The 27,755-nt window shown below is 38.2% G+C and overlaps 7 protein-coding genes across 17 annotated transcripts in view; 3 read left to right on the plus strand and 4 right to left on the minus strand.

Moving 5' to 3' along the window:
- The first annotated feature begins 531 nt into the window (after nucleotides 1-531).
- Nucleotides 532-3,251, plus strand: LOC106745450 (histone-lysine N-methyltransferase, H3 lysine-79 specific-like). The gene is made up of 2 exons (XM_014621054.1): nucleotides 532-767; nucleotides 1,059-3,251. Exon 2 carries the CDS (start codon nucleotides 1,075-1,077, stop codon nucleotides 2,449-2,451), a length of 1,377 nt encoding a protein of 458 aa, XP_014476540.1. The 5' UTR covers nucleotides 532-767; nucleotides 1,059-1,074; the 3' UTR covers nucleotides 2,452-3,251.
- An 857-nt stretch (nucleotides 3,252-4,108) lies between these two features.
- LOC106745476 (transcription elongation factor B polypeptide 1) lies at nucleotides 4,109-6,176 on the plus strand. 2 transcript variants are annotated; one of them, XM_014621110.1, is made up of 5 exons: nucleotides 4,109-4,215; nucleotides 4,733-4,792; nucleotides 5,002-5,070; nucleotides 5,248-5,441; nucleotides 5,626-6,176. In XM_014621110.1, exons 2-5 carry the CDS (start codon nucleotides 4,760-4,762, stop codon nucleotides 5,765-5,767), a joined length of 438 nt encoding a protein of 145 aa, XP_014476596.1. In that variant the 5' UTR covers nucleotides 4,109-4,215; nucleotides 4,733-4,759; the 3' UTR covers nucleotides 5,768-6,176. The 2 variants fall into 2 exon arrangements, with proteins under 2 accessions (XP_014476596.1, XP_014476598.1); XM_014621112.1 differs by lacking the exon at nucleotides 5,002-5,070 and having other exon boundaries at nucleotides 5,626-6,164.
- Nucleotides 6,177-6,487: 311 nt separating this feature from the next.
- LOC106745475 (biogenesis of lysosome-related organelles complex 1 subunit 2) lies at nucleotides 6,488-8,215 on the minus strand. The gene is made up of 3 exons (XM_014621109.1): nucleotides 8,171-8,215; nucleotides 7,666-7,881; nucleotides 6,488-7,419 (listed from the first exon to the last, which is right to left on the minus strand). Exon 3 carries the CDS (start codon nucleotides 7,406-7,408, stop codon nucleotides 6,923-6,925), a length of 486 nt encoding a protein of 161 aa, XP_014476595.1. The 5' UTR covers nucleotides 7,409-7,419; nucleotides 7,666-7,881; nucleotides 8,171-8,215; the 3' UTR covers nucleotides 6,488-6,922.
- Nucleotides 8,216-9,709: 1,494 nt separating this feature from the next.
- LOC106745452 (UPF0536 protein C12orf66 homolog) lies at nucleotides 9,710-12,079 on the minus strand. Its single transcript, XM_014621057.1, has 9 exons — nucleotides 11,719-12,079; nucleotides 11,472-11,618; nucleotides 11,251-11,402; nucleotides 11,049-11,189; nucleotides 10,819-10,957; nucleotides 10,565-10,758; nucleotides 10,342-10,492; nucleotides 10,110-10,220; nucleotides 9,710-10,034 (listed from the first exon to the last, which is right to left on the minus strand). The coding sequence occupies exons 1-9, from the start codon at nucleotides 11,797-11,799 to the stop codon at nucleotides 9,864-9,866; spliced, it is 1,287 nt and encodes a 428-aa protein (XP_014476543.1). The 5' UTR covers nucleotides 11,800-12,079; the 3' UTR covers nucleotides 9,710-9,863.
- A 135-nt stretch (nucleotides 12,080-12,214) lies between these two features.
- On the minus strand, nucleotides 12,215-16,402 carry LOC106745451 (WD repeat-containing protein 3). Its single transcript, XM_014621056.1, has 14 exons — nucleotides 15,933-16,402; nucleotides 15,654-15,863; nucleotides 15,385-15,582; nucleotides 15,132-15,296; nucleotides 14,799-15,004; nucleotides 14,592-14,727; nucleotides 14,322-14,512; nucleotides 14,019-14,214; nucleotides 13,707-13,934; nucleotides 13,357-13,626; nucleotides 13,043-13,285; nucleotides 12,820-12,980; nucleotides 12,539-12,761; nucleotides 12,215-12,439 (listed from the first exon to the last, which is right to left on the minus strand). Exons 1-14 carry the CDS (start codon nucleotides 16,101-16,103, stop codon nucleotides 12,275-12,277), a joined length of 2,763 nt encoding a protein of 920 aa, XP_014476542.1. The 5' UTR covers nucleotides 16,104-16,402; the 3' UTR covers nucleotides 12,215-12,274.
- A 926-nt stretch (nucleotides 16,403-17,328) lies between these two features.
- Nucleotides 17,329-21,934, plus strand: LOC106745469 (sister chromatid cohesion protein DCC1). The gene is made up of 8 exons (XM_014621100.1): nucleotides 17,329-17,544; nucleotides 17,689-17,865; nucleotides 18,440-18,641; nucleotides 18,724-18,916; nucleotides 19,014-19,230; nucleotides 19,325-19,434; nucleotides 19,536-19,719; nucleotides 19,783-21,934. Exons 1-8 carry the CDS (start codon nucleotides 17,495-17,497, stop codon nucleotides 19,886-19,888), a joined length of 1,239 nt encoding a protein of 412 aa, XP_014476586.1. The 5' UTR covers nucleotides 17,329-17,494; the 3' UTR covers nucleotides 19,889-21,934.
- The window catches only part of LOC106745467 (focal adhesion kinase 1), a 57,406-nt gene continuing 49,672 nt past the window's right edge, over nucleotides 20,022-27,755 (minus strand). For 9 of the 10 annotated variants that reach the window (XM_014621095.1, XM_014621096.1, XM_014621094.1 and 6 more), the window contains 12 exons: nucleotides 26,891-27,107; nucleotides 26,618-26,808; nucleotides 26,338-26,542; nucleotides 26,186-26,265; nucleotides 25,934-26,088; nucleotides 24,122-24,265; nucleotides 23,910-24,062; nucleotides 23,746-23,845; nucleotides 23,285-23,516; nucleotides 22,910-23,207; nucleotides 22,391-22,742; nucleotides 20,022-22,327 (listed from right to left, as the gene is read on the minus strand). In XM_014621095.1, the coding sequence (XP_014476581.1) occupies nucleotides 22,413-22,742; nucleotides 22,910-23,207; nucleotides 23,285-23,516; nucleotides 23,746-23,845; nucleotides 23,910-24,062; nucleotides 24,122-24,265; nucleotides 25,934-26,088; nucleotides 26,186-26,265; nucleotides 26,338-26,542; nucleotides 26,618-26,808; nucleotides 26,891-27,107 (2,105 nt within the window). In that variant the 3' untranslated portion in view covers nucleotides 20,022-22,327; nucleotides 22,391-22,412. Of the gene's footprint in view, nucleotides 22,328-22,390; nucleotides 22,743-22,909; nucleotides 23,208-23,284; nucleotides 23,517-23,745; nucleotides 23,846-23,909; nucleotides 24,063-24,121; nucleotides 24,266-24,658; nucleotides 25,216-25,302; nucleotides 26,089-26,185; nucleotides 26,266-26,337; nucleotides 26,543-26,617; nucleotides 26,809-26,890; nucleotides 27,108-27,755 lie in introns of all 10 variants that reach the window. The other variant, XM_014621098.1, reaches the window with a different exon arrangement.

The raw sequence follows: 27,755 nt of genomic DNA on the forward strand, positions 1-27,755 counted from the left end.
GATGTTTACGCATCGTTATATGGGCATTAGCGCTAAGTGATCCTTTCCTGCGCGATACCTAACTCACAATTTTCAATTTGATAGAGCCTCTTTTATCCCTAATATCTTATTGAGGCATACGTAGCAGATACAAGTCGATAATGAACGTACCTCGGCATGCAGATTCTGCTAAATATGATGGGTACATCTCGTTAAACAAAATCTTACAACACCGAGAGAGGTATTGTCGCTGCAAGGGCGACGACATTTCTGTTTCGGGTTGATCGAAACTTACGTGCAGACACGCTCGAACTTGCTCTGGAAATTTGTAAAATCATGGCTACTATGTACCATACCGTTTACCAAGCGCGCGCACAAAAAATGATCGACGATAGCGCGCCCTGCGATAAAGCTTCTTTCCGCCATACTTGATTTTTAGGGCGACTCAATTTCCTTTGCGAATGCAAAGACTGCAGCGCCAATCGGAGTGTGTAGCTCTTTCTGGAGACAATTTCTATGGTTCGCTCTCTAGTCTTCTCGCTTTAGCAATGACGAAGGACGTGGATGGACGGGCTGCGCTCGACGTTCGAATGAATTTCGGGTAGGGTCGCGCAGTTAATTCGACAAGTACTGAGTTTACGCGCGGCTCACAGCATTACCATGTGACGTAAGGACAGAAAGGAACGATCGCATCGTGCGTGATGCTGATGGATAACGCAGAAATGCACGACTCCAAAGTGCCATCCACGCTGCCATCTTGAATCAGCTGTCAAGCAGACGATACGCAGGTACGGAGGATACCTGCCGTGATTAATCAGGTCTTAATCCCGTTGATAATCAGAACAACGAGACGAAATTCGCTTCATTATATTGCAAATATTTCCGTTTATATATCGGTCAAAACAATCGTTTCTTCGAATATCTCCAAGTAGATGCTTCAATTATTCACTTCTCTTGGTATTATAATATTTACTACTTAATTTAAGTGAATAGTCTCTATGATCAGTGTGATCCTTCGATTGTTTTGAGCAATGTGTTCTCCAAAACACTGCAAAGATTCGTTTGCTATGTAATTTTAGTGTCTCTGGAGGGGACATGGAAATATCTGAAAGCAATGCACAAGATATAGGAAACCAACAGCCAACAGACTTGATCTCAGTGTACGTCAAGCGGGAGAACAATGAGCCTGAGACGGACCTCAATGAAGTGGAAATAGTCACGGCAGCGCAACATTTTTGTGCTATCGAGATCAAGGAGACCAAGAGCTACAACATAACTAACGACAAGATAATCGACGATGATCACTGTGTGCGAAATGAAACGACTGAATCAAACACGACGAATTCTACTTTAGGTAATATACAGAGCAGCACCATTACTAATGTACTAACGGATCCGATTTACTTGGACACCCTGGACTCCGATTCCATAAATATCGAATTTCAAAAACATCCGAGTACAACAGAAGTGTTTATTAGGAATGATGAACACATACAGGCGTCCAATTACAATATCTCCACAGTGACAATACCCAATGAACTCCTGGACGGGCTTAATCTCAACATAAAGAAGGAGGAGGGCACATTATATACTGCTGAATGGTTGTGCGACAGTGATAATGACGCCAGCGTACGATTGCGAGTATTGAAGGATACCAAGCAGAACATACAATTTCCCATTGACGTTGACACTAGCATAGTCACAATAACGAAACGCAGGGGCCAATTAACAGACGCCAGGGATATTCTGGAGGAAGAGAAAACTAAGGTGTCCAAGAAAGCTAAGAAACACGTTAGACTAAAATCCGCTGTGCAGGATTACAGAGAGAGATTGAGAAAAAAGGCTGAGTGCATGAGAGAGAAACGGAGGAAGTTATACGAACAAGAAAGCGAGGAGCAACGTTTGCAGAGATTAGCGAAGGAAGCGGCGAAGAGGCGCGAAATGAGAATGTATTACGAGACGCCGGAACAACGGAGGAAGAGGCTCGACGCTGAGGCAGCGAGGAAAAGAGAATACAGGATGTATAACGAGACACCGGAGGACAGGAGGAAGAGATTGGATCGTGAGGCCGAAAGAAGAAGAGTCAAGAGATTGTCCTTGTATGCGAGCGAAACGCCGGAGCAAAGAAGAGAGAGACTGAACAAAGAATCAGCGAAGAGGCGAGAAGCTCGACTGAATCAATATGCTAAGGAGACAGAAGAGGAGAGGAAAGAGAGATTGCGGAGGGACGCCTTGAGAGCCAGGGAAATGAGATTTACAAGGTCTGCTATCGAGACAGAAGAGGAACGTAGGCAAAGATTAGTGAAAGACGCTCTTAGGAAAAGGGAGGTGAGAACGCATGGCCATTCAGTGAATAATAACTTCACGGAACTGCGGACTGTTCGCAATTTTCAAGAATTGAATGATGTGCAGATAAGAGACAATCCCGAAAATCAATTAGACGGCCATTACTTAAGCTGGATGCTTAGATAATGAGCAGGCATCGGACGGCACGACTAGTTCACAGTGGAGAACTGCTGATGATAGTGGGGAATTGCGTGCACAACTCATCTTGTGACGCGTTTCTCCTATGAACGTACTTCCAGGACTTTCTTACGTGAATGACGCCGATAATAGCGACCAATTTAAATATGCTTTCATATATGCTTCCTACACAGTTTTCGGATGTGAAGTGACAAAAAACCATAATAGCTAGATTTACCGCTATGCCAATGTACTATTGATAATATGTATGAGACTTACAATAGCGAGTTAAATTTGTTAGGGCTATTTTATAAATATTTATAAACATCGAGCGCAAATAATTACGCTGTTTTTTGTCGGTGTTATAGAAAATCAATGTGACTAATTTACAAGTATGTTAAAATGCTGACGACAGACAATTCAGAAAAGAGGAAAGTCGAGCGTAGTCAGAATGTTTAATGGTGCGATGATTACTCGAATACCTAAAGCTGTTCTTGTCATAAATACAACAGATGTGGAATACATCTTGAAGTAATGCAGAATTATTCTATGACAAAATATAAATGCAAGAAAAAAACAAACTTTGCCATACTTTGATGCAATGCAAAAAATAAAAGTTGTATATTGCAGAAAGGAAAACAAGAGAAGCAATTCTTGCCAGTGCCTTTTATTTGTCGTTCAACAAAATGTTTAGACTGAATTCATTCATACATATGTATATGCAACATTTGACATAAGTAAATGGTTCTGGTTGAAGATTGACTATCTCTTGTGCTATTTGTACAGTTACTATGTATTTCTTTCTATAGTTCCTTTGTAATAAATAAGATATTAAATCGTGTTACTTTAATATATTGCACATTCCTCACACAAGTATTTTTTTTTTTTCAAACCATTATCCGTATATAGTGGATTTTGTACTGCAAATTATTAACTTGTATTTCGAACTATTAACAGACTTCTTAGTTTTCTTCTGTTATTGTCATGATCTAATATAGTAGTACAATCAATCAAAAACAATACATTGAAAATGTACCATATGATAACTATATCTTTAAAAAAATATCTGCTATTATAAAAGAATGTGATTATCCAATAGTGACTAGAATTAACAATAAATTGAACAAAGCACGTCGTGTGGTCGTGCGTGACACACACATAACAATGGCCATTTGTGAAATAAGATTTATCTATTTTATATTGTATGATTTTACTATATATTGTTCCATTGACCGATTATTACTTATAATTTGTTAATTGTAATTCCGGCAAAAGATGATCACAAAAAAAAAAGAAATGATTGAAACGATGCTTAAAGATTAATTGATAGGTTATTCGCTTGTCTAATATATATAAAATTTATTGTAAATATATACAAGTAGACCTGCAATTTGACTCTTTTTATATCATTTCTGTTTCAATTTTAATTAAAATGACTGATTCGAAGGCAGAGAAGAGACGGCGATTTATAGATAACGGTGTATTTTCTTCCTTTTAAAAAATTAATGAAAAGTCTCTGATTTATTGTCGAGTTATACTACTTGAGAAACAAAAATCGCCTGCTCTATTTTAAATGTACCACTTGAAAATCTAATAAGTGATCTGTTATTATTTCCGAGGTCTCCGCAAGAGTCACCACCGTTTCTACTGACAAATCGAGATCGTATCATAGCTTCCAACACTCAGTGGCCGTATTAATAAATTGATACGTTTGCTGACAAACGTTACTGTGATCGTAAAGTCTGATATTATTGAAAATTTGTTCCCCGTAAGGTATGTAGTATCACTTATTTTGCGCAATGTGTTAACAAAATATGATTCATACTGAACTGAAAAACTTAGCCAGTATTCCAATGAGAGGTCTAACTATAGTAACGTCAATGATATAGCGCACTGATGATAATAATAGCAAATTGTCTCATTTTGAGTCGTTATCGGTGGCGAATATAAGTGCAGAAGTAATCTTGTTGAAAATTTCGAAATGATATATAGATTTGCGCAAAACACTTTGTTTTATGAAAGTATTTAACTTCCCATATAATCCAACTTAACCTATCGTCGATATGATGACTGATGAAAACTTACTGTATAAATAAATATCTAATCACGCACGATATATAATAATATTCGTAACAATCTCTTGAATCCTATAACCTTGTGTACAACAGTATTTACGTCACTTTTTTGTACATTATAGTCATTTATTCCGTATAAGTAAATAATATTTTCCAATATATTTTGTCCGCTAAATATGTTATTTATATACTTATTTATATCTACTTTGTTTCAGGAGGATATTTACACATCAATAGCAAACATGTCAAACGATGTGAACATGCAGGCTGAAAAGGTATACTCAGAAGAATTTTGGTTGCATGTTTTTATTTCCGCATGGTGATCGGGATGTGTAACAATGTATTCCTACAATAAAAAACGTACATGTTGGACTGTGCTGTTATACACTAAGATTTTATTCCTTATTGCTTTTTGCGGGAAAGCTGAAAAAAGCTATTGGTAAAACTGAAATATTGATTAATACTAATCTTTCTTTGGATCAAGCCCAATGAGGAAGACAGTGTCGATAAAACCGAAGAAGAAGAAGGCAGATCGTCTAATGACCTGCATGCGGTACCTATCTCTGCAAATTAAATTCTGCTGCTTAGAAACGATTCCTCTTACTTTATCCTGCTGTTTGTTTCCTTGTTGCTTCTAGTTTACATTGTACAGTACACTAGAACATCAACACATGATCAAAATTGTTTTTATATGATACATATAATATAATCGATCTTTCGAAAATTTTAGCAAGAGAGTGGTCCCGTTTACGGAGGTTGCGAAGGACCAAATGCAATGTATGTGAAGCTTGTTAGCAGCGACGGGCACGAATTTATTGTCAAACGAGAACATGCACTGACGAGTGGTACTATCAAAGCAATGTTAAGCGGTCCTGGTCAGTTTGCGGAAAACGAAGCTAATGAAGTCAATTTCCGAGAAATCCCGTAAGTAAACGAGAGACGTGGGCTATTTTATCCCCATAGCTCAGAAAATGATCACCTTTTCTATTGATGTATCTATATCTTGAGAAAAAATGACATTAACTCTCTTTGATTTTAAATTATAGAATTTATCAGTATTTTAAGGTTTAGTTTCTTTATTAAATATTAATCCATTTTATTTTTGCAGCTCACATGTCTTACAGAAAGTCTGCATGTACTTCACATATAAAGTGCGTTATACAAACAGTAGTACGGAAATTCCAGAGTTCCCCATTGCACCTGAAATTGCGCTAGAGCTATTGATGGCCGGCAATTTTCTAGACTGCTAAACGTCACCAGAAACAGAAGTAGCGTGTATCGCGGCAATTCACGGGAAAAACACGGTTTTCCTTGTTAAAATTGTTTCGGTTGCGTCGGCATTTGTGATATTTCGTGACATCGTATCGAAGCATAATAACTGATGATCGCTTCTGATGATCACTTCGCATTCGCGATTTAGACATTTTAGTGCGACGGAATATCGCGTGATGATACATACATGAAGACTCACAATGTTACAGGTTTACAGTTTAACAAATCCTAAATATTCCACGTAATGTGTCAGGTCTTGTGTTTAATACAATACTGTAATAAATGTAACGATTGCCGATAACGAATTATCAATACAGATACACATCACTTGTTATGCACTCTGATTATACTCTACTAGTAAAATTAATACTGACGGAACTAGGAACAAATTAATTACATATTATGTGTCAGATCATCAATCCTATCTACTGCATTAGGTGATGATATTACACTTTTTATTGTATTAATATTGTCCGATGTATAAACATACTATTTTTTTGTTAAATATAGGTACTAATTATTTATTCTCCGTTTATGTCTGGTTGTATAGTAAATATTCAGAAAACACCGAATATTTTCAGTTTGAAACATTATATCTTCTATCTTATCTATACATGTATATATATATATATATATATATATACATGTATACATACATACACATATATATATGTATACATAATATTTATATAATATATACATGTTTCTTTTTAAAGAAATCCGAGATTCGACCTTTTCTGGATATTTACATTTAATTATATTTATATTTGTATCATTATTGTTCGGACAATAGTACACTAGCATATTGTGAGGAGGAAAAGTCAACATCTCCTAATAAAGCGTGAAATGAGATAAATTTTTCAATTGATAGGTCAATGATACAATTTACATTTCACGTGATATGTAAAAGAAGAACACGCGCGATACCACGGTTTTACAGGAAGTCTAAAAAAGTGTTTGCGATTTCATAAACTAATAAATATATTGTACAAAAAAGAAGTATCTTACTGTTCTGCTCGGCTTTCTTCCTTTTTTTATAATTATTCATTTAAGTAATACTTATTTATATATAAGATCTAATTACATTTAGTTACACATCAATAAGCCTTATATTTCTATAATTACACAACTCCCTATTTGCTCTTCATATCCTTCTCCAGGTCCTTGAACTTGGCTTCCAATCGTTTGGAATACGCCGCTAGTTTGTATGCAGCTTGCTCTAACTTGCTGACACTATCGTCAATCTGATTGATATTGTCAAGAATCGGCTGCAGTTTGTGATACTTCTCGTTTAATGAGTCCAACGACTGCACCACGTTCGACGATATGATCCTCAGTTCCGTATATTTGGCGATCGTCTCTTTATTCATGCGCTCCAGCAGTCTGTAGTCCGCGTGGGTGGCCGTAAGTTCCTCCTGCAGGTACTCGCCGGTCTTCTGGAACATAGTGTTCGCCAGACGGCTCAGATTCGGATCGTGCGGGTCCAAAGCCTCGAAGCTACTAGTGCTGGTGGATAACGTGGTACCGCGCTTCGGCGATTCGCATCTCGAGCCTTGTTCCGCCGACAAGCTTTCGATCAGCGCAGCGTCGGTTTGTATTTCTTCCTTCGACGATTCCATTATTGGTATAACTATACAAACGAAGAAAAATAAAGTTCTGAGAGGAAATATTGATATGATGAGACGAACCGGTCTTTGTGTGATAATGTTATTTAACAGAAAAATGTGAACTTCTTTTCAGCAAATAATACGAGCAATAACTTCAGATCACACATTTTAAATCTTTTCATACATATATATAAATTATGTTTTACAGAACGATCCAGCTCTGTACACAGTAGATATTTGAATTACGCTGACGAACGTGCGATCCTAACCTGCTTTTCAAATTTCCATACTTGTTTTAAAGTTACTTCCAACCAGCTGTTCCTGCGTTTTATTCCTTTATTTTCGACCTAGCGATCAGCTGATTTGCAAATCATTATCGTAACACCTGCTGTTGAATCACTGAAAACGTAGCGAACGAAAACCAATCGTTCACACTGCTCCACACACACGCACATTAATGGCTGCCGCACACGCTAAGTCGTTATCTAAGTGCAAAGCATAACATAAATGCTATTAGTATAACATCATTTAATCGAATACATTTCCCAAGTTTTCAATTGCTGTTCATCGCACAACTGTTATCATTCATTTGTTTCCAAATCAGTTTTCATATATAACAACTTTTAATATTTATTTATTTTAGGATGCATCAGTGTGCGATCTCAAGTGTATATCAATTCGGCTATCTAATATCAGGTGTACAAATAAGTTCGGCACCTTCTTTACATAAATTTGACATTTATTTACAAAAAAAAAAAAAAGGAAACGAATTACATGTCAATCCTAGAAGTATTCTCCATTATTTGCGACACACTTCTGCCATCTTTCAGGCAACTGGCAAATCTCCTGTTGAAAAAAAAAAGATGGCGGTTTTGAGTCGATAAAGTCATTAATGCTTCTTTCAACCTCCTCGTGAGATTTGAAGTAGGTATTGTAACATAGAGATATAAGAATAGAGGGAACAAGGGATATATGCTACCTGTAAGTGGAAGTGATAGAGGTCAAAAGAGAGATGGATGCTGAGTGTCCTATCTGTCTCTTTCTAGTCGAGCGCTGTGATTGGTTGTTACAATGAGCCGCCAAGACGACCACGCGACGTCAGGAGGGGAGAAAGCAGATTAAAATTTCGTTTTGTAAATATGCGTGCACATGTGTGTAAAATTAAAATTCGTTAAATATTCGAACGTTAACAAAATAATAATTGGACGCGATTTGTTTAAAAATGAGGCATTGTTTGAAATGCAAGGCGGAGTCTTATCCTGGATATAACCGCAGTTTTCACTCGTAAGAAAGTACAAATACGTAACCTCAAATAATTATATGTTATTTTTTCCTACATTTAAAAAAATATGTAAATGTTGTAGGCTACCGAAGGATGTAGATATAAGGCGTAAATGGTTGAATATACTTCAACTACCTTTGTATTTTGAAGTAAAAACAGCATATATTTGCAGTGATCATTTTAGCAATGACAGTTTCTTTGAATTGGATGGAGAAAAATGTATAGCTATATCATCGTTGGCGCGGCAGCCAATCCCAGCGCGTGACTAGAAAGAGACAGATAGGACACTCGGCATCCATCTCTCTCTTTGCCTCTATCACTTCCACTTACAGGTAGCATATATCCCTTGTTCCCTCTATTCTTATATCTCTATGGGTGATACAATATCGATACAAAGGGGAATAGGGGTTTTTCCCCGCAAATTGTGAAGGAAAATCTTATTTTTGCTCATTCCAGTTTGTTATATATTTAGTTTAATGTGCTTCTTAAAGCTTCAAGTTGGCACTTTCAAACCACCATAGAATAAGAAAAAATGTTTATTTGAACCAGAATTACAAAATGTTAAAAGTAAAGGCATCGAACTTATTTGTACACCTAAAAGTCCTTGGACAATGCCAGGCAACAGGAACAGAGAATAAAGCCAGCGGCACACGATTCTCGTTTTCATGTTGGATTGCTTGCTAAATGGAGATACTGCGTTCTGATTGGTATATTGTCATCCATTTTGGGAATTGCACCAATCAGAATACAATATTTCCATTCAACAAGCAATCCAGCACGAAAACAAGCATCGTCTACCGCTGGCTTAAAAAGGGAAATAAATTTCCAACCTGAAACCGTACATAGATGCACAGTAATTGTAGATGTACGGTTTCCGATAAGTTGGAAATTTGTGCAAGAACTTTCATACATTGCATATCAGCTATTGTTTATTTTTACTTTTATAAACTTAAAATTAATCTTGCTTAGATAATAACTGGTTTAAGATATTTTTTTGTAGGTACCAAGGTCGAAAAGTTTCGAAATAATTAATATAAACGGTAACATACATTTTATTTATAACTTTATATAACTATGCCATAAAGTTTTTTTAATAATTTTTCGATTATAATATATTCAGGTCTTTGGTACGATCTGATGGTTTCTTTTCCCTTTTTTCGTAGGTATCTTTCTGCTTATGGTCACTCACTTTGACAATTTCAGACACTCGTATACTTTATTACATCTGATATGCATGGAGAGATCCGTCAAGAACGACGTAATGTGAGTTTCTTTGTCTCTTTGTTTCCCGTTCTCGAGTACGACCACAAGAGTCATTCGAGGATCGGTATTGTGAAAAGCATACGTACATAAATCCTATCGACATATTTTGATTATAATGCAATTCAATTGATCTATTTGTATTACAAAATTATTTCTTAATCACCGTACCTTCATGCTTTTATAGTAAATAACTTTATCCATAGCAAGAAGTTCCGACTGACGTTCTTTTATCTTGATTTGTATATTATCCAAATGTACCGAGCGTTTCTGTGTGAATGTCTAAAAAGAATATTAACTGAGAAAACAATGCTATGCTTCGTGCCTTAACAATGCTGCATCTCAAAACGACTATTAATAAATATATATGTTTATAATGATGAATAAAAAAATATCGATTTACACCGGGACAACAAACGACGATGGGAAAACTTTCGGATGAATCCGCTCCTCTCGCCGGATGTCTATATCCTGAGCCCGAGTCTTCAGTTCCTCTAGAATCGAAAATGATCAGTACCGCTAGTACGTCGTGCTTCCGCTGAAAAGTTTGCATTCTGAAAAAGGCAATCTGTCAGCACTGTTTGTACACACTATGCAAGAGCAACAAAATGATATTCATATTTTACTTGTGATAGTAATCTCCATTCTGCTTGCTCATTATACTCCTCATTTCTCCGGGACTAGCTTGCTGGCTTAGAGTAGTGTGAAAATACAAAGAACACTTAGCTAATATGGCACTGCGAAGTTTCACCAACCACTGATACAATGCTGGTTGTTGATTCGCTTTGAGAAATGTCGCGCCAAAGCCTAATTTCCAGGACTGTAAGCAAGTCTCGCGTTAGGAATAAGACATTTCTGTGTGCTTTCCATTCGATTCTACCTCCTTGCTCTGCAAAGTCCTCTCCCAGGCTGACATTCGTGTTTGCGCACCATAGAGAGCCATCAGGGTCGGTAGGAATCTCCAGTTTTGCACCTCAACCTGCGCCTTCATTAATTGTACTAATATCTCGCACTCCAACCTGAGTGAAGAGAATTACTAACTTTCTGCAAACGACATATTAAAGAGCTTATAACTCAAGTCGTTGAATAAGATGGCGCAAACGTACTTACGTTAAACCTGTCTTAATAGCGGCCAATGCTAAGTGAGAACAGGATAACAAATGCCATTCCACTATTCCTTCTATATACTGCAGCAATTCTTGGTGCTTCATAACTTTACTATTTATACTCATATTGTACATTTTCTCATAGCTGTAACATAATAACATCACGTGAGATTAGAGATACAAAGTTGGAACATTAATATACTGACAAATCTATCAGCTGGATTCTTGCCATGATGAATTGACAGAGCTGATTGGAAACATTTGCGACGGTTGCGCCAATGGAATTTGTCCCTCTAGTTACTTCCTCCAGTCTCTTTAAGTCAGACTTCAACGATTCATATACAGTTTTTAAGGAATTCTGTGAATAATAGTCGGTGTCATATTTCGATCGTCAAACGATTGCGACATTTACTATATGAATACATACATCCTTTCTAAGGAAACCTTTATTTTTTGTATGAAGAAAGCCTAAGTCTGCGTAAGAACGCTCTGCTACTGCTATCTGCGGTAAATGCATTAGAAGCATTCCCCATGGACCCATCTGCGTCTGCTTGCATGATTCCCTTTCTTTTTCCTGAATTAAATCCGTATAAATATTGTCTTAATATATATACGACAGAATATATTTATATTCTTATGTAGTCTCATATGTGTGCAAAACAATCGTTACTTACAACTGACTCCTTAGCCTTGTCGGAGCACAGCTGTGCAACTAACGTGAAGAAAGTATTGAGAAACTCGTCCTCGTGATCCATCCTCTACCTTCGTTCACGAGCAAAGGGTAGTCGGGCCATGCTTCGTGTTGTCATACTAACAAGGTTATGTTGCGATATTTTACACACATTACACACAGATGTGTGGGTCAATCTGACTCGCGCTTCATCCAGTTGGAAAAGCACGATATCGGACGGACTCCGTCGTTGAACATACTTTATTATTTAACAAAACAGTAAACTCATCGATACGCGTACACTTTTATCGGGATGCGCAATATTTTTATTCTTTTGTGATCGACCGACCGATAAATTACATATGTCCTGTAGAATATTCTACCGTATCACGATGGAGGTCGCTGAATTCTATTTACCGCAGTTGGAATTACAGAGAGGAGGGAAAAAAGGTAGAATTATATGTTGCTACTTGTTCAATGTATTACTTATACTCAAGTAATTGATATAAAAAATTGCACTATTTATCATCAGTTGTACTTATGTACAAAGTCGTCAAGGTTTACAGATTCATGACTGCTCTCTTGATAGCCTTTTCCTTATTTCTTCTGATTTTGTTTCTCTGCTTGCTATTTTTCGTGGCATCCCTAAAGAGTTTGATTCCTTCCTCTTCTTCGACGACACGTTGCATGTACATCATGCCGTATAAATTAAATCCGACAATATCCTGCACAAACATACCAAATATATTAAATAGATTTATTAACGATAAATAATTTTAGTCTAGTTGGTATGCATGCAAATACAGTAAATAAAGTTTTGTCACCCTCAGGGTGGTTATCTTTTCCATGGCGAGCATCTTCACCTCCTCCAATGTGGATAAAAGATTTCCATTGGCGACGATGGGACCGTGATGAGCTTGTATCAAGCACAAGGCTAATCTGGCGAATAGTTCCGAATGATCGTTCCTTTTCAATAATACCGGTAACTTTTGCAGAATCTCACATGCGGCGGAAAACGGCAACATCAACAACGTCTCTTCTAATTCACTGAAATGTACATCCCAGTTACATTTTCACGTCATAACAACATCGCATTTTACGTTACCTTGCTCTGACACGTTTGAAAGTCGCTAATAAGAAATCTTCGGTATTTTTACAATTATAACCTTGCATCAACAGAGGGAGCGGTGGCGCTTTGATACCTGAAGTACTCAATGCTTCTTCGTATTCTTTGACCACTTCCAAGCATTCCAATACCATTTCAGCCTAGTAAGGGTTTAGACACAATGTAAAACGGTTATATTACATGTTTTATCGATTTCACTCACAGCCTTCTCACTGCTAAGGGTTTTCCTGGAAGGTAACGTCTGTTGTTTCTGCCCCAACACCACAGTGCTCTCTCCAGTGACTAATTCATCTTCCTGCTCTGCTCTTTCTTCCTCTTGCTCGTCTCGCAGCACTAAAGGTTCATCGGTCTTCTCGTACAGCCTTATCACTTTATCAGAACCGCACGATGCGACATAAACACCGTTCGATGAAACACAGCAGTTCCAACTTTCTCCAGAATGTCCCTTTGATGATGATATATTTAAAGTGACTGATTGTTTTGTAAATCTATGTAATATTCAAAATAGTATATTACTTGTAACGTAACGATCTTTTCGAATATATCGGCATCCCATTGCTTGATTTTGCCATCTTTCCCAGAAGTGAAGAAATAATGTGTACCAGGTACGAACGAAAGGCCCGTAACGGAATCATCGTGCGCAAATATGGACTTGTGACAATCACAGAAATCCAGACCCCATATTTTAATGTTGCGATCAGCGGAACCAGTCGCTAAAAGTGTAGAGTCGCTGGATATGTCCATGCACAACACTGGCAACTTGTGTCCGTAAAGCGATCCGAAGAACTAATAAAAATGTGATAATCAATAAAATGCTGATACACAACGGACGTTTAAAATTATATGTTTGTACGTCAAGATGGTACCTTAAACGTGTCCATAAAAAAGATTTTAACGGTGCAGTCCAATAGCGAGACGGCAACAAATTTGTTATTCGGGCTTATTCTTACGCACAGTACGCTCTCTTCAAGCTTAAGCGTTCTCATGTGTACAACAGAGAGCACTTTTGCTCTTACTTGACTGTTGGGATCCGGAATAAGTTCGAAGTTCCAAAATTTTACAGTATGATCGCCACCGCCGCTGGCAACTCCTTTCTACTTGCAAGAAAGTGTCAGTTTAGTTTTAAATTAATTAAAATGACAGTTACCAGATAATATTTTTGTCGGAATTAATATTACCGAGTCAGGAAATAACGTCACGCTCCAAATTTCTTTGGAATGCGCTGGTATTTCTTCCAAAATATCGCCCGTACCAATATCAACAATGAGCATATGACCATCTTTTAAACCGACAATCAGATGTTTGTCGCCTGGCACAAATGTTACCGCCAAAGCATAACCGCACTGTACTGTGCGTAAGCACGCTAACGTGGGTCTAAAAAATTATAATGTATTAAAAAAATTAACGTTTATTAATTATATAAATTAATTAATATATAATAATTTTATTAATATATTTATACGTAATAACTTCCATCTTACCTGTTCCACAGTTTGATTGAATCTCCACTAACGGAAGCAAATACCAAATTATCGGAACTGAAGCAAAGAGCACGCACGTCCGTGCGATGTCCATGCGCCGTTAACGAACGTAAACAATTCACGTTAGCATCCTTCGTATTCGTACACAGAGAATGCAATTCAATTGAGTTATTGTTAACTCCAACGCATATCTGCATAAAAAAATGAACAAATTCAAATTTAATTCGACTTCAAAGCAAGTTTACATTACTTGATTATACTATTACTAACTCTGAGTTCGTTTCCTTTGCCTATAATTAAATCAAGCCCTTTGACTTTACTCGATACTTTAAAAGTGGACAAACGTTTTATCTCATCTGTCAGAGACGGTGCATCTGGTAGTTGCTTCTCTGCATCATTCCCTTCCCTATTAACACATTGTGTATTTAAGTATTTATAAAAAGTTTTCACCAAAATTTGTCGATAATTTTAACTCACTTCTGAGCCTTTATTCTTTCCTTTTTTAATCTTTTTGCAAATTTATTCTTTACTTTATCGTCGGATAGTAGGTGAAACAATTCTACGGTATTCCCCACCCCATGACATCCAATAACATTGCATGTAGAGTCAACTTCCAATGAAACGACTCGACCGTATCCAGCTCTCAATATGCTCCCAGCTTTTTCACATCTGATAGGATATTTCTACAAGAACGCAGCAACAAATGCATTGCGTGTTTATTACATAAATTATATATTTTAATATCATATAGTTACTTACACCATAAACTTTGTGTATATACTTATAGAAAGTATAAATATATATACATACCATGTCTGTATCTATACTCTCCTCATTCAGATCTATAACATCTGTAGCAGTATTGAATTCAGTATTTTTATTATCAACAGCAGTTATTTTCCAAACACGCAGTTCAGTATCATTAGAACCTGTTACTAAATATTTGTCATCTTTCATTAATGCAAGACTCCAAACCTACATAAAAACATTACGATCCATATTTTGTTTGACCAGATGTAATGTAATTAACAAATACATATAAAGATATGATCGAATAACTTACTTCTGATTTATGTCCGACAAGAGTTTTGAAATTGTGTTCTGTGTCTATATCCCAAAATTTCACATATGTATCTTTGCTGGAACTAATGAGAATATTATGTTCTTTCATAAATACCAATTTGGTTATAACATTTTTGTGTCCAGTCAATCGACATATTCCAGTTTCCGCAACAATATCCCAAATGATGATATCTGTATCCTATTATATTAAGAAATATGTTATAGGAAACTTACAATTGTTCACACACAGCTGTAAAAAAAGAACATTACCTTAGAACCACTGGCTAATTTATGTCCAAAAGCATCATATGCTAATGTTGTAATTGCAGATTTATGGCCTATAAATATACTGATATTTTCAACGGAATTTAAATCAAAGATTTTTACTGCACCATCTGCATAACCAACTGCAATGTGCCTTTTGTTAGGTGATGCAGCTAAGTATGTCACATCCACTTTTTCACCTGACAGTACTTGTACCTGCAATTATTGTGTATAATAATATAAGGATAGTGAATTACTAAATTTGTTCAATTTTTTTTTAGTTACCTTCTCACCAAGTCGTAGGTCCCAGATAAATACATGCTCACATGCTGCACTAGCTACAAATCTTCCTTCTTGACCTTCTAACGTTACAAAAACAACGTTGCATCGAGGGCTTGCAATTATGTTTGCATTACCCGCCGGAACATATCTTAGATACTGTCTAGTCAAGCCCATTTTATATTTTATTCTTTTGCAATTTTTAACAAAAAATTACCAAAGTACGATAGTATAATATATAATGAAAATATACAAAAACTAATGTATTATATATTGCAAAGTTCAATAACTTTCAAATATAGCAAAATTTCTTCTTCACGAGTAAATTTTAATAGCTATTCATTAGTGTTAAACACCTTGCAATTTGTCAACGATGCCAAGCAAATATAAATTCCAGCACGTGCACGTCTACAACGGTAACAGTTTCGTCCGCTTTATGGATTCTGTCCACAGAACGCGAGAACGCTTATTATGCGGCGAAGTTCACGCAGTAACTAATAAACTTCCAGTTCTTACCAAAGAGGTCTGTTCGTTTTCGCTGCACCGCTGAATTAGTGCAATAAGTTGAAGTGAGAAAACGTATACTTGTCTCGCTATAACTTTTTCCATGAGTTCAGCGGTGCAGCGAAAACGAACAGACCTAAGAACGGCATGTTGATTGGCTACTGTGCGAACTTCCGCCACGCGACGAGCGTTGCCTGTGGGCAGAAGACATTAGGCCCGTATCAGACCACGGATTAGAGATTGAATTGAAATTTGACCAACCAATGCAAATTGAGTTCAGTTAACTTTAAACTAATTCATTAAATTTAATTCAATCTCAATCCCCAATCCGTAGTCCAATACAGGTTTAACGCCTGTTGTACGCTAGCTTCTCTCTAGAAAGAAGAACTCTCATTGGATGTTGTTTATTACATCCGGTGTGCAGCGGGCGTAAAATATCAACAGCAAACAACACAACAGACCTAATGCATCCTAACCTCAACCTAAACACCGTAGTGTACTTTTCCTTTCTTTCTCCATTTTTTTTATTCTCTTTTCTCCTTTTATTAGTTAGCGAGTCCTTAAAAGCCAATTACTCGCAGTTCACAATCCAACGTTTCGAAAGCGTTTGATTTAATTTTTTAATTCATACAGAATGTTTTACATTATATTTATGGGACTTCATGTGTATAAGTTTTAATATTAAATATCTTCAATAATAATAAATCTTATCTATAATAATACCAAATAAAAAAAATGTTCTAAAAACAGTCATCTTATTTTGGAGATAAAATTCCGCTGTTTCGATTTTTAAAAAATCCAAAAAATATGTTAGCAGCTAAATCACGATTTTTGCACACTAAGTAACATTCAAAAAAGCTAGAAATGACGGAAAATAACCTAAGTTGGCAACATTGGTAGTATTACATATACGAGGACAGGGTCTATTAGGGTTAGGCCTGTGTCTAATGTATTATATAGATGCTATGCACAGATATCCTTAAATTTTTCTGTGTACTTCCGGCCTGAGACAAATCTTTTATTTTTCGTTAGCAAAATTTTACAATATCAATAAGCAGCAGATAATGGACGAACAACAACAGAAATGTATGTCAACAGAACCTACTGATGAAAGGTAAACAAGCATCAGAAAAGAGTTATCCTAAGTAATTTATATTTACAGTTTATCTATAATTATATTTCATTTATAATTATGTATATATAATAAAAAGTAGTATAAAAAATAATATGAAAAATACAAATTTCTGTTTTTATTAAGGGATATCCGCACGAAAGAAGACGTTTCCTTAGTTTTGGATTTAGCTACAATCAAAAAGTCTGAATTAAATCCTTTGACACAATGTCTATATCTTAATATGCAAGATCACAAAATTGATAATTTGATGTTATTAGAAGTGGACAAGCACATCCTGGAAGCATTCGACGAAAGAGACACGTATGTTGTTTTACAGATATGTTCATGATTGTTACTCAAGTTTTATGATAAGTCCTTTTCTGAAATCTTTTTTTGATACATTAACCCCTAACTCCACATACTCCGACCCAGTAGACCGCTGAGTGTTTTTCAGTTTTTTTAATTTTCACATAAAATATTATTATTTTTTCTTAAAATATATATCAGGTACCCACTACAATGAACAAACGTTACTTTTTCTTAAATTGCATTTGCAAAACCACTTGAAAATTTACTTAAATTCATATCGAAATGTTTGGTCATGTATTTTTTTAAAAGAACAATTCAAGTGTTCAAATGTCGATTTTTACATACATAACATAAACTATAGATGTTTAGTACTGGCAAAGAAATTCGAAATACACCTTTAGACTCTGTACTTCCAATTCCTATATTGTAAACTTAAAAATATCAATTAGAATGGAAATGATAAGGCGACAAAGCACCGGAGTGTGGCGAATTAAAGACCCCAAAATAAGTGTGCTGAACTAGAGTTAGAAGAATATAGTTCTTATTCTATAACGTAAAGTGATTGTAAATAATTCTATGATAATAGAGTATCGTTTCGCGGCAATAAAGGTGATGAGGCTATGTTATGTACAAAAAACCGGTCTTATGAAATCAAAGAGGCTGAAATATCCAATTCATGGTTGTTGGTACCCAACTTGAAACTGAACGAAGCAACATGTACAGAAGAAATAACTGATAGAACTATAGATAGAAAAAATATCAGGAAAATATTTTCCTCATATTACGAGGTATTTAGAAACATTCAGTAATTTTTTGAATAAAATGGTTGTACAACAGAGTTCGTACAAATATCTAATTTGCATATTATAGGTAAAGGAAACCAGACCTAATTTAGCAAATTTGTCCACTCTTCTTACACCGTCATCCTTTAATGGATTGGAATATGAATCTGTTATAGATCCAGAGACTTTGTACAGCTGGGAAAGATTACGGAGTGAAATACAAGCCAGTGATTATGAATTAAAGCAAGCTTTAGAGGATTTCTTAGTAGCTGATATAGACGGTGAGCTATTTATGAGTGTCGCATTTATTTTTGCACTAAACTATCTTATTAATTTGGACAATGCTATCTAACTAATCTTTGGATTTTTTTTTCACAGGATATTTACGTCTTATATCGTTCGATGTAGAAGGAAGAAGTATAAATTTGATGTTCGATTATTTTGCAGAACAATCTTGGGAACTCGATGAGATAGATAAAGAAAATACTTATGAATGTTTGAAGGAACTTATTCACGAGCCAGTGTTTAACGCTATATTTGAAAGGTATACAGAGCTGAGTACAGAGACAAAAGCTGATGGTAGCCCATTGTACAAGTGTGTATGTTATTAAGACATTTTATAACGATGAAAGAGAAGCTGATGAACTTGGAGTAAAGATTTCCATGTTGTTAAACATGTAACATTACAGATATGACGAAAAGAAATGCTGCGCCATGATAGCAAAGATCCTTCTTGCCGCTTCTCCTGTCACTGAATACAGAGAATTTATGGAGATATGGAAAGATGGGACTCCCGAAAGTGTGTAATATTAGTGAACTTTTAGACCTATTTTGTTTGCGAGAAAAAAAAATTTCTTCATTTCCGATACTTATAATTTGTTTTATTTATGCTGTGTCTAGAGATGCAGCCGAAAGAAGAGTATTTACGTGGATTGGCTCTTATAACATACAACGCCATAAAGACGCAGAAGGAAGTTGTATCTTGTCTGGAGACGGATTTGCCGAACAATATCCATGATAGGTTTAAGGAACTTTTCCAAATCAAGGCCAAATGGACTCCCGAAGAAATAACGCCTTACATTACGTATGTAGAAAATTACAAATTCTTTTCCCTCTCATGTAATCATAATCTTATGTAATTTTTTAGGCGTTTTACAAGAGGTACAATGAATGCAAATGCACTCCTAACGAAATACGCCAGATATTCCACGAGAAACGGTATAAAATATTACGGGTCGAAACACGGCAAGTGATTTCTCTATTTTAGCAATTACATTTTTGATACGCAATTTATTATTTTTAATACCTAAGTACCTAATATATACACATGTGTTGTCGATTACTTATGTTAACACCAGAACAATAGGTAATGTACAACACCTCAAAAATGTTGAAATCATACGCGCAGTTTATTTTGCTTGTGATCATGATACATAGTTACATTTACACAATTTATAAATATTTTTAAGATGAGAAATGAGATTACATGTGTGATTTATTTTTATCGTCTCTTGCTTAACTGACATAACAGCGACATTATCGGTGATACATTGTTGTTGTTATCTCACCGTTTAAAAGACCATAATGTTATATTAGAGAATAATTATCAATTTCAATGGCCAACAACTCTTGTGTCATCCCATTGACTATGAAATTGTCGTTTTATCATAGAAGCATCTTACTATTGCTCAAGTAAAATTTTTCATTAATGCATCTGACATTATCGATAGTTATACAATCGAATATAACATATTTCTCGGAAATACAGTGAGTTGAATGATCCTGGATCATTCTTAAATTGGATGCAATCTCATTATAAGTTATTACGTGTCAAATAATAATCTCTTTCGTTTATATGTGTGGGAAAATCTTAGGAAAGTACACATACAAAAGAGAATTGTCTACATAAATAAATATTTTTCTACAATAAAATTTGAGAATCCAATTTAAATGTGAATTTATGATTTATATAATAATAATAATTAAATAAATTGTATAGTGTGTCTTGCAAACCTGAAAGAGAAATACTCGTAACAGTGAGTAGTATAATTCAGTATATGGAATAATAGTGATAAGAAGACTGCTGTAGAAAATGTTTATACAATGTCGTTACTTTACAAAATGCATTAGTTAAATTGGCTTGATTGCTAACATATCGTTTCTCTCAAATATAATATAATAAATATCGTTTCTATATGTTCTTTCGCAACATAAACTAAAGAAGCGACTTATGCTTTTGGCAAGAAAATGCCGTCAATAATTGTAAATACTGATTATGAATTCTTGAGATAAAACTGTTTCACATTTCTAATTCAACGTAATTTACAACGCAAACGTTATATTCTTTTCCCTTTCGAGCATACAAACATACGCCTTGGCACATGAATCTTTAAAGCCACACACATACCATTTAGTATATTGAATTTCACGAACTACAGGATTTCGCGCTCGCGCCAATTATAACGATACAAAATGTGTCGATGTAATATTTCGAGATCTGAACATTCCTTGTAGGTGAGAGAAACTGAGCTTCCCCAAAAACACAAAAAAGAAGAATGAATGCACAAAATGGGATATTTCTTCTTTCGTCTTTAGAATATCCGAACGCGGATTTCACAGATGCGCAGTGTGTATCGCTGCAAACTGCATTGATGAGCTATCAGTGATATTCTTATGTAAAGATGGAACTTCCTAAAAATATCGTAGTCTCGTAGGAACTGACTCGCTGCTGAAAAATGGTTTTTTGCCTTTTATAAAATATTTTGTATAAATGTCGCAAAATGGTACGAATCATTAAATAATTATCTAATAGAAGTAACATTCAGTTCGCCCCCTTCTTTTTACATTTTATAATCACTCCCCATAGTACTCCTATACGTAGGAAATAGACTATGAAATTACGAATTCGTATTAAAAACAACGTTGTAAGATTACATTCCTACAAGAAATTATATTCTCGCGTAATATATTGAAGAGAGAATCGTTTAAATATATATTTATAAACATATACACATACGCACGTCCTAAAATACGTTTGCATGTATGTACACTTGGTTTCAACACGAACACTTTCTTTTCAATCAAAGTTTGAAACGTAGCCGATGGCTCGATGTTTGTTTTTTTCATTAGTTCCCGGAAATTGAACTACGGGTCGGCTACGTTTCGAGCTGCATTGAAAGAAAAGAGTGTTCAAAACCACTTTGAAACCGAGTATATGTAGTCAACCGACTACGAGATGACACAAATTAAACGAAAAAGTCTTCTTTTAAGCGTGAATTTAACTTTACTAGATACTAATGCGAATGGTAAAATAAATTTAGACGATAACATTAACGCTAATAACCGAATGAGTATCGCGTATCTACTAAAATGATCTTTGCGTCACCTCGTACACGTAGTTACCATATAACGATAATCCTAGAGCTTTGGAGTTGTGATTTTATTATAGCTGTGACTTAAATTCTCTAATGAAAAACCTCCTACTGCTACAAGTAATGAATACTGTCCTATCTATAAGTACGCGCTTATATGCAAGTTGTCTGCATATTTAAATGTTAAAAAGAGCTAAGAAGAAGCACAAATACTAGATGATCTCCAGTTGTTGAAGTATTTTGCGTGTAGATGTGTACACGGGTAACTTGGTAGGATGCTGTCTATTTATATACATACGAAGCGAATGATCCGAAGTAGTCCTGGAATCAGTACGTTTGACAATTGCTTCATCGTTCGCGCGTTGCGGTCGTATCGCGATTTACCTCAATTCAAGGCACCTCGTTGTTAGCTGTCATTTATCGGAGTCTTGTTCGTAGCTTTGCTGTTGGTCGCAAATACCGTCTGTTGGCTGCTGACGCCCGTTGTGACCGACTGGCTCGGATGTATGACGGGACTCGCGGTCTGCACTAGATTGCAAGTGACCGGGACCATCGGCGGTAGATTAACGGAATTATTCATAGGCCCCACATTGCACGTCAGTGACGGTCTCTTTCTTTCTAAACTATTGGTGGCTATCTGTCTCCTCGCGGTCGAATTACGCTCGAGGCTATTGGTCACTATGTTATGCCTTCTTTCTAAGCTGCTGCCGGAGGAATTGACATCGGACTGACTTCCCTGCAACGCAAACTTTATATTCTTCTCTCTCTTATAAGCTTTTAAAAGTTATATTAAATTTCTCCAACTACGAAGAATCCAGTTATACAAGTATGATGTGTCGATGCAACGCAGTCGACAAAATCACGAGGAATGAATGACAACAACGAGAGAGAGATTCATCTTACCGGCGAAGATCGGTCCACGGACTGACCCATTCTGTGCAATAGGTCACCGCTTTGGCTTTGCCGAAAAGTCGGCACGGCTTGTCGTTCGCTCGATTGACTCCTCCTCAGAAATTGCTCGCCGGACTGACTCGAGCGGATGCGATTCTCGGGCGTGGACTCCCGTGTCATGTTAACGATGTCGCTCTGTCTCTGGCATATCTGACTGTCCACGTACGGATAACGAATGCGGATGGAATCGATCACGTCTAAGAGATTCTTCGCGTCCATCGCTAAGATATGAGCTGCAGAAAGCATTCCCCTGAAAGATCACGATGAATTTTTCAAGCTATCTCGCAATCCGTACGGATAATCGTAAAGAGAGAGAGAGAGAGTTACTTCCGACATTCGGCGTCTAATGTAGTGGCACTATAGTTTTGCGCCTCCTTCATGGCGTTGACAAGCTCCGCCATGTCCTTACTTAATACTTTGTGCGCCATCTCTACTTCGCGGTGCGCGGATATTGGCAATATTTCTACGAGAGCGTCCACAGAAGACAGCAGTGCTCTCAATTCGATACCTACTCTACGTACTAATTCTAAATACTGATCAGCCTTGCTCTGTTGAACACCTGCAATTCAGATATCTTTTGCTGCATAAAATGGTACATGCGACATTTCGTCAGCATTTTTGTCTGTTCTTTTCAGCCGAACCGGCTGTACTGTAGGTTTTACTCACACCGAAGCGTGAGAATGTCACACACACACACACTTCGTACGACGCTTCAATGTGTAGGCACAAACCAGTGCAGTCAGTTGAGTTTAAAAGAGCGGACCAATAATTACGGATCGCGTTCTCACCTTGTGATAATGACATGACCGCACGAACGACGCTTGTCGTGCAGTCGTATACTTTATCGTTGGTTCTGTCTAAATCTGCAGTGGGTGTGGGTTCCATTTTCTGGGGAGAGAAAAGAATCGATCAGTAGATCCACACACACAGACACATGTTGCCGAAATTTTACCTTCACTATGATCACTTTATCGGAACCTTTGTCCGAACCGAGAGAGCCAGTGTTAGCGGAGTGCGGCGGTTCATGGCTCGGTGACTGAGTAACTGACCGTGGAACCGGAGGACTAGCACTTTCATCACCACTCGTCGCGATCGACAGGCGTTTCTGCAAAAATGAGGAAGGAAACGGTAGTCGAAACCGGAGTTGTTCAACAACGTACGTACCTCTTCCCTCGCCAGCCAACGGCTGTCCTCTTCGGACTGTCGTTGCTGCTCTAGCAGCCGTTGCTCCAACAGCTTCTGCTCGTCGTCAACACCGCTGTTGAAATTGTCAGTCGGATTGTCGAACAGCTGCGAATGTACGTTTCTCTGAAACAGCGGAGACAACGTAACGTTACGGTTCGCCTCGCTGATGTTACGAAATTGGGGAAACGACGTTTTATATTACAATTGCTCTTATATACACCTATGTACAGTAAAAATTAAAGAGATGCATATTCCTTGAGATGCAAAATAAAGTCAGAACAGAGAGGTGCGTTGCAGTGCATTCTCGCTACATGCAGCTTATTAAATGAATATTACTGTGGCAACTCATAGTGGCATCCATTCTTCATGCAAGTGTCAGCCCGCTAAACGACGTCAAGATCTCCTCGCTGCTGTTCTCCTTCCGCGAGAAGGTAACACTCGCATACATCGTTGACGGCCGGATTAGAGAAAGAAGGAAAAAGAAAGTTCTTTTGTTTTCGTTCGGCATGGTCAAACCTGATCTTGTTGTGCCTCCTCTGTCATCGAGCTGCTAGACGACACGGTGCTATCGCTGACAGCGGACGAGATCAGTGATCCGGAGAGCGTGCCGTCCGTCGAGCTCGTCAACTGCTCGTCTTGCTTTTGCGCCACGAACTTTGCCTTGGCGCTCGCATGCATTTGGTCGATCGGACCGAGGGAGCTCGGTTGGTCCACGACGTAGCCGGACGGCGTCGCGAAGTGCGAAGGGAGGCTCGCCGGCTGGCCGTAATTCGGCATCTTCTGCGCCTGCGACACGGACGTCGCGTGAGCTGTGTAGATCGGATTGGGACTGGCCGAGTGGGACGGCTGCTGATTCGTGTGCTGTATCACCGCGTACGACACCGGCCGCGCGACATTCTGCGGCAGGTACACGGCCTGCTGGCCGATGTTCGAGTAGATCTGCTGATGCGGATACGCCGCCGGCGTGGGACTGTAGACCAGGGCGTTGACGGGCTTCAACTCCGGCTGGGCGCGGAACTTGAGAACCGGACCGTACAAACATTCCGAGCTGCTACGGGGATAAACGGCGTTACCACCACCACCGCAAGCACCGCCGCCGCCGCCGCCGCCGCCGCCGCCGCCGCCGCCACCACCACCACCACCACCACCACCACCACCACTGCTGCTGCTGCTGCTAACACTCTGCTGCACGCCGCTCGCATTCTGACTCGTGGACTGACCGCTGTTAGTAGCCGCGAGGTTACCGACGACGAACTGACCGCTACTCGGTATGACAACACCCAAACTACCGGGACCGAAGTTTTCGCCGTAATTACCACCTACGCTAGCGCTCTGACTGAGATTACCAACGATAGCCGAGCTCTGGGTGAAACTAGCGACCGGGCCGTATATCTCGGCCACGCTGTTGGAGGGGAATTTCTGCACGGGGGAGTACAGGCACTCCCCCGTGACAGCCACCTTTGAGCTAACCGCATACAAGTTTTGCATCTCTTTAACCTTCGGCTGCTTTCGGTTGGCGGCGGGCGACGTCTGCGCCGTCTGCTCCGTAATGCTCAGGCTCGACATGAGGGGAGCGTTGTCCGCGGAGTCGAGGGAGTCTAGGTTCGTGTCGGACAGGGTAGAATCGCCCGACTGGGTGTCGTGCGTGACGGACGGTGGTTCGGAGAGCGCGGGGTCGAAGAAAGGCAGGTCGGAGACGACCGCGGTGGTCAGGACTTGATCCTCGTCCTGAAACTGCACCGCCAGGGTGTTGAAAGGGGACGCGGGTGTCGTGTACACGGAGGGACATACCCCTCTCGCCTGGTTGTCCTTGAGCAGTTGCGCGAGAACCTCCGGGCTCTGCGCGACGATATACGTGGAGACCGGCGCCGCGGCGATCAGCTGCGACTGTTCCGTAGCGTTCTGCGGTTGCCGCGACGGTTTCGGCGGCGGCACGTCGTCGGCACCTGCGTCATCACACGTACCGCTGAATATCTATTTTCTCGACAAAAGTGCCTACCACTCTGAAGGTTCAGAAATTTGCAATATACGTTTCCTACGTACCCCAAGACATGGCTTGTACTCTCCTGTTCTCGCGTCGCATTGTCTCCTGCTGCTGATGCTTCTCTTCTAGCAAAATCTCACTGTAATATATTCAAATATGTCAATCTCTTTTTACTATCCAACATATACAATTGAACGATCGAAATACTCACTGTAAAGTTTCCCTGATCTCCTTGAAAGTCGGTCTCTTACTGGGTTCATAGCTCCAGCATTGAGACATCAGGGAATATAATCTCGGTGGGCAGTGATTAGGTAGCGCAAGCCTCTCTCCGTTTTCCAGCTTGCGGATCACCTCGTTATTTTTCACTCCTTGAAATGGTTTCACGCCTAACATCAGAATCTCCCACATACACACACCTGCAACAACGAGCGAGAGCATCAAAATAAGGCGGAATTCGTTCTTCTTACAAAGTATACTAGATTTCGGCTGACCGAACATCCAAACATCGGACGAAGTTGTGAATCTTCGGAAATTTATGCTTTCCGGCGCCATCCACTTAATTGGCAGTTTGCATTTGCTGGCGGTATAATAACTCTGGTCTTCCACCCATCTACTGAGGCCGAAATCCGCCAGCTTGACGCAACTGTGCGACGAGACCAGCACGTTTCTCGCAGCGATGTCTCTGCAGTGAGATCGAGAATTATTAGAGGCTGCAACGCGAACTATGGAATTAACATGCGGACTTTCATTCGTCGCGGGTATACCTGTGCACGAACTTCTTGCTTTCGAGGTACGACAGGGCAGTGCTTAATTGGAAGGTATACAATAGAAGAGTGGCGAGATCAAGACGGTGTTTGTTGGATTGCAGATAAGCGCGCATCTCCCCGAGCTTAGCCAGCTCCATCACGAGCCAGATCGGCGCCTCTGAACAGATCCCGATTAGTCTGATGATGTGCGGATGCTCGAATTGCTGCATGATATCTGAAATAATATTATTCACCTCAATAACTCACTATCAAGAATGTAACAAAACGTTTCTTATATCCAGGATTGGATAGCAATTACTTCAAATTAAGTTAGTAACTTTTAACTTCGCTGGTTTTAAATAACTTGACTTCTAACTTAAATTAGTTTATTTAAAACGCATTGATCAATTTCATTCCTCTGTTCCTACGTAGGAACAGAAAATTTATCTATTTTGAAACATGTTTTTCTCCGATAAAAGTAAATTCGGGCCTAAATTTTATTATTGAAACACAGTTTGTACTTTAGTATGACAAAAAATAATGTCACCTTACTACCATCTTTCATCCCCCCCCCCCTTTCTTGGCGATAGATGGGAAATAATGCAAAACACACTTTTTTAGTTAATTAATTAAAAAAATAAAAAATGGAATAAAACAATGTTAAGATATTGTTGCCAAAAATTCAAATCATTGAAAATGACGATTCCCGTTATGATATGATTCATCGGTCAGGTGTCACTCAAGATAGATGTTCCAACTATTTTCCGGAGAATGTAAAAAATTCTGATTTTAGGATGTTTATGCTCCTTGGATTCCAATTATCCTAAAACAGTACTTGGATGTCACGGACCTTAATATTTTTTCAGCCCAAAATGGATTAACT

The sequence above is a fragment of the Dinoponera quadriceps genome, unplaced genomic scaffold (genome assembly GCF_001313825.1).
Source record: "Dinoponera quadriceps isolate SergipeBrazil2010 unplaced genomic scaffold, ASM131382v1 scaffold1280, whole genome shotgun sequence".
Lineage (NCBI taxonomy): Eukaryota > Metazoa > Arthropoda > Insecta > Hymenoptera > Formicidae > Dinoponera > Dinoponera quadriceps.